The sequence below is a fragment of the Bombus vosnesenskii genome, unplaced genomic scaffold, assembly GCF_011952255.1.
Source record: "Bombus vosnesenskii isolate JDL3184/JDL3185 unplaced genomic scaffold, Bvos_JDL3184-5_v1.1 scf7180000016266, whole genome shotgun sequence".
Taxonomy (NCBI): Eukaryota; Metazoa; Arthropoda; class Insecta; order Hymenoptera; family Apidae; genus Bombus; species Bombus vosnesenskii.
In genome coordinates, this window is record NW_022884335.1 from 191,226 (window position 1) to 193,877 (window position 2,652).

The following is a 2,652-nucleotide window of genomic DNA, read 5'->3' on the forward strand; positions in this document are numbered from 1 at the left end:
TTTCTCCTTTTGTAGTTATTCTTATTTCCTGGTTTATTTGTTTGGTTCGTAACTCGTTCAATCCATTAGCTGGTTCTATTTATTTTATTTTATACTGGTTGGATTTATATTATATTGAACCACAAGTTTTCAAATTGCAAGTCGGTTATTGGTAGGTTTATTTAGAGTTGTGTGTATATGTGTTTTGTTTATTGGTTGGATCTATTAGTCGCCCTCGTTTTGTTAATCCTTCCTTTAGTTTCGTAGCGCCGTGTGTTCGTTTGTGCATTCAAATCCTTATTCGCGCGTTTTGTATAGAATGGTTTTCTTGTTCTTGTTACGGCGCGTGCGGAGCGCGGGACGTGACAGCCCCGCCCTTGGAGTTCAAATTTCCAAAGGAAATTTGACTGATGGTGTCTCTGAGTTCGCTCAAGGCGGACGTAGATGTCGTTGGTTGTTGAGTGACTACCGGTGTTATCGATATCCCTTGAGGTTGTGATGTTTGATCATCGATATTTCGTCTTCCTTTGAGGTATAGTAGCAGGTGGGTGACTGAGCCGCATATTGCTCCTAATAGGGCGATTCCACATCCGTAAGTTTCACGTAACTGGTATCCGTATATGGCTATATCTATTATCGTCTTGATTAATTTAAACATTACGAGTATTCCAAATATTGCTGCACTGACAGTTCCAAATTCCATGAAACCAGTCCATAAGCTTGATACGGTATTTTTCGCTATTGTCGTTAATGTGTTTTCGTCCATCATTCCCAGGATGTTTACTGTTCCAGGGACGATTGTTTTTCCTGTCGCTCCTCTGGCCAATGTGTTCAAGACTGCAGATTTTTCTGCCGGGAACATGACGTGGTCCCGTAGTGCGTCGAGGTCTTTTTGGGTATATATTCCGCTCGTGGCCAACGACGATGGTGCTGAATATCGCCACGTTTGGCGCACGTCCGGGCGGAGTTCCTGTGGTGTGATTCCCTTGCCAAACGGGTAGCTCCGAGTAGCATTCTGTTGTATGTCGTACCTTTACTTGTACCGGAATGCATTCGACTATATGGACCGCTTCTCCTGTGATCAGAGCCATGTGTCCTGGGTTTTGGTTATGGTGTATACAAATTCGTCGGGCGGTAAGTTTGCCAAGCTTAAAGCGTTCTCTATTAGTTTTTTCTGTGTGGTGCGTCTTTGTGTCGGTATATCATGGTATAATGTTGTCATTTGTCATTTTACTTTCGAGTTTATTAGAAATAAGAATAACCTTTTATTATTATTAATATATATATATAGAAAAAGAAAGTATATATTAAAAGAAAGTATTATAAGTATATATTATCAATAGGAATAGATATTACAAATATAGCTTGTCTTTGAATATATATATGTCGGATCACGATTCGAATTTTGGGCGCGCGACGACTCTTCATGTGGACTAGCCATCGTTTCACAAAGCCGAGATTTTATTTACACGTGTATACAGGTCTATCACTAAGCTTAACAAATAATAAGTACAACTAATAATAAGTCTAACAAACACTAAGCCTAATGAATAATACGATCTACGAATAATTAAATTAAATAATACTATTAGCAATGTTTGAGTTCAAACGAATCCACGGTCACCGGGATAACTCCTTACTAAGCGAAACTAACTTAGACGCAAATGCGATCGTCGAAAATGCTCGATGTATCACTCTCCAAGGCAATCGCAAGAATGCCAGCCTCGTGGAGATTTTTCTTCCTGTACGATTGCATTTTGTTTTCTATACCCGTTTGGAAGCATCGAGAAGGTTCCAAACGCCGTTGCTAGGCACACTCGTTGGAAGCATCGAGAAAGTTCCAAACGCCGTTGCTAGGCAGTTTCTGCCTGGAGTTTTGATTACTAATACAATGTATGTCCCATTGCATCGGCACCTCCGAGGCAACATCACACGTGGCTAGGCCCGCTCTCGAGGCCGCATGCCGCCACAACCACATTTCTCGGAAAACACATACAACCACTCCAGACCTCCGTTAGATAAAACATCCATCCCGTGACCGCGGCTACGTTCAGCGACCGATTGTCACCTCGAACCCAATCTCGCTTATTACCAATCTTAAGCAATTACAACTATAATACAATCTAAGCTAAGGTACTAGAGGATGTTCCGAAAATTTCCAAGGAAAGGCTTCGACTTTCCTTTCATCTCCGACACGGCCATCCTGACTATCACACGTCCTCGGGTGTACCTTCGTCAACAAAACAGAAGGAAACAAGATTAGTATCATTGTGATTAGCATTCAAAGTGCCAGTTGCATTCTGCGTGCTTTCAGTCGGGTCGTAATGACATGACGGACCATTCTCGATTTCACACCCAAATAGGTCTCATCCTTCGAATCGCACATACTCTCAAAGTTCGTTACATAACCAGCTTCGTAACACGATCGCTGTCAACACTAGACCGCCTCCAGCCTCGTGACATTGTCACTGTCGGTACTAGACCAGCTCCAGCTTCGTGACATCGTCGCTGGTACTAGACCAGCTCCAAATCCGTGACATTGTCGCTGTCGGTACTAGACCAGCTCCAACCTCGTGACATTGTCGCTGTCGGTACTAAACCAGCTCCAACCTCGTGACATTGTCGCTGTCGGTACTAAACCGACTCCCAGCTTCGTGACATCGTCACTTCCAG

At 42.9% G+C, this 2,652-nt stretch overlaps 1 protein-coding gene across 1 annotated transcript; it reads right to left on the bottom strand.

The window, feature by feature from the left end:
- Window positions 1-336: 336 nt before the first annotated feature.
- LOC117242205 lies at window positions 337-1,242 on the bottom strand. Its single transcript, XM_033508696.1, has 2 exons — window positions 732-1,242; window positions 337-450 (listed from the first exon to the last, which is right to left on the bottom strand). The coding sequence occupies exons 1-2, from the start codon at window positions 1,068-1,070 to the stop codon at window positions 445-447; spliced, it is 345 nt and encodes a 114-aa protein (XP_033364587.1). The 5' UTR covers window positions 1,071-1,242; the 3' UTR covers window positions 337-444.
- Between the last annotated feature and the right edge of the window lie 1,410 nt (window positions 1,243-2,652).